The 2,701-nt window shown below is 45.5% G+C and overlaps 1 protein-coding gene across 1 annotated transcript in view; it reads right to left on the reverse strand.

Moving 5' to 3' along the window:
* ATP5SL (ATP5S-like) overlaps window positions 1-1,738 on the reverse strand; it is a 23,124-nt gene extending 21,386 nt beyond the window's left edge. The window contains exon 1 of the mRNA XM_015421705.1: window positions 1,702-1,738. Coding sequence (XP_015277191.1) covers window positions 1,702-1,719 — 18 coding nt within the window. The 5' untranslated portion in view covers window positions 1,720-1,738. The remainder of the gene's footprint in view (window positions 1-1,701) is intronic.
* Window positions 1,739-2,701: the final 963 nt, after the last annotated feature.

The raw sequence follows: 2,701 nt of genomic DNA on the forward strand, positions 1-2,701 counted from the left end.
ACGGCCAGCCAAAAGGGCTGTTTTCATAGTTCGGAATCGCAAAGCTGTAAAGGACACTCTGATACAGTTAGAGATATGGTCAAATTTGCAATATTTATACCAGGGAGCCACTTTAGATTTCAGAATCAGAGAACGATTGATCAGTGCATCAGCCTCGTATATCCAGGCCCTAAGATGTGAATTCTCAGCTGAGACCTTGAGAAGGTTGTCTGGAATAGTATATCTTTGAATGATAGTGTTAAGAAAGTTAGAACGGCTAGAGTCTTTACCAAAATGGAACTTGTCTGATTGATGGCTTATAGAATTGGAGCTCGGTGTGTTCTTTTTCCAGTGTTTTATAACCGCCAGATATTAAATAATGGGGGAAGGGGGGGAAGCGTCACCAACTTAATTCAGAGTGGGGCTATAGCTCAGCAGCAGACCACCTGCTTTGCACAAAGAAGGTCCCAGATTCAGTCCTTGGCACCTCCAGCTAAAAGGATCAGGCAGGAGGGTGAAAGACCCTGGGCAGTTGCTGCCAGTCACTGACACTGATAGACCCATCATCTGACTGTAGGGAGGCCAGCCTCCATGTGGGGCCTAGGGGTCTCCCAGAATTATAGCTCATCTCCTGACTACAGAGATCAGTTCCCTCAGAGAAAATGGATGCTTTGGAGGGTAGACTCTAAACCAATGTACCCCATTGAGGTCCCTGTCTTCCCCAGGCTCCATCCCCAAATCTCCAGGTGTTTCCCAACCTGGATCTGGCAGCACTACCCACCTTCCTGCTGGTGGCCAGTGGGCAACTCTATGCGACTCAGTTTAAGGCAGCTTCACGTGCTTGATTTCTGAATGCCAGGCTGTTCTTAACAAATGCATCAACAGAGAGAATGAGACTGGAGTATACTATTAATCTGTATTACCAGTTGCTGAATGTTTTTGGCTTGCTCTCATTGCATTCCATTTCTACATACCATTTTTTTTTGCATTAACACATCATGCATAATACTCATGCCTGATTTAAGATTTCTGCAATTCTAGTCCTATTACATTGCTTGTCTCCTCCCTCATCCTATCGACTGTACTGACTTGCATTATGTAATTCGCCTCGAGCCTCAGTAAGAAAGGCAAACTATATAGAACATAAATTAAAAATAAGATTAAAAAATGGTGCAGACGCAGATCCAGAGCACAGGTTAAGTAGACAGAACGGGAGCCGGTTAGCAGCAGCGCACTGAGACTGGAGTATACTATTAATCTGTATTACCAGTTGCTGAATGTTTTTGGCTTGCTCTCATTGCATTCCATTTCTACATACCATTTTTTTTGCATTAACACATCATGCCTGATTTAAGATTTCTGCAATTCTAGTCCTATTACATTGCTTGTCTCCTCCCTCATCCTATCGACTGTACTGACTTGCATTATGTAATTCGCCTCGAGCCTCAGTAAGAAAGGCAAACTATATAGAACATAAATTAAAAATAAGATTAAAAAATGGTGCAGACGCAGATCCAGAGCACAGGTTAAGTAGACAGAACGGGAGCCGGTTAGCAGCAGCGCACTCCCTGGGACGGACAGCTCTTTCCCCGAGCTCGCTGTGGCCTCCATAGGAAAGGCAACAATGCCAGAGAGCTATAGAGAAGTTTTAAGCACCACCAGCCCCCACAAGATCAACCCTTCAACACCCCCTTGCCAAGAAAAACAAGACGGGTCACTTACAGCCATGGGCGCAGCCATCTTGGACGAGTCACGTGATAATTCCACAAAGGGGGTGGGAAGCAGGCCGGCGTTCCAACTTTCCCCGCCCAATGTTCCAGAGCATGCGCAAATCCTCTTGGGCATGCTCAGCTGCAGCGACTGAAGCCCGAGCGGCTTTCCTTTCCCTTACTTGGAACCCGGAGTTAAAAATGCATGCCTACCGGAGAATCGTTCACGGGGTGTCTGTGTCTGTGTCTGTGTCTGTGTCTGTGTCTGTGTGTGTGTGTGTGTGTGTGTGTGTGTGTGTGAGAGAGAGAGAGAGAGAGAGAGAGAGAGAGAGAGAGAGAGAGAGAGAAATGGCGATAGATGCCCATGCAAAACTACGGCAGAGGGGGATTGAATGCTTAAAAATTATTCTGGAAACTCCATTAAGAATTACAGATCAAGGCGCAGGGGTTTTAATCGAGTCGCAGCAAAGACTCCTGTTTCTTTTTGCACATGCTCAAAAGCATTTCCCTTGCTTTTTTAAAGAAAACAACAACTCTGCTGCCTGTTAAAAGACGGTTTGCACCTGAAGAGACACTGTTGCCCTAGGTGTCTTTAAAAAAAAACCAACACTTGTGTATCACTCACAAAGGGAAAGCACTCTGTACGTGCTCACGGGCAAGAAGTCATGTCATGTAATTTTTGGCAGCTGCCCAAAACATGATATTATAAATCTGTATTCCTACTGACATATGCTCATTTCCTCTTTAGCTTGCTGCCTCATAGATCCCTTTTTCTTAAGAAAACCCCTACTGTATCAGACCAAGCATCCAGATATTGCAACATTCCAGTCCAGCCAACTTGTTCTGGAACAGGCCTCTGTCCAGGGAGGCTCTGTTTTAGTTGTCTTGTTTAATAGGTAAAGGTAAAGGTTTCCCTTGCTCGAAAGCCAGTCAAGTCCAACTCTAGGGTTGCGGTGCTCATCTCTGTTTCCAAGCCGAAGAGCCAGCGCTGTCCGAAGACGTTTCTGTGGTCA

This window comes from Gekko japonicus, unplaced genomic scaffold (genome assembly GCF_001447785.1).
Source record: "Gekko japonicus isolate JY-2015 unplaced genomic scaffold, Gekko_japonicus_V1.1 scaffold2945, whole genome shotgun sequence".
NCBI lineage: Eukaryota > Metazoa > Chordata > Lepidosauria > Squamata > Gekkonidae > Gekko > Gekko japonicus.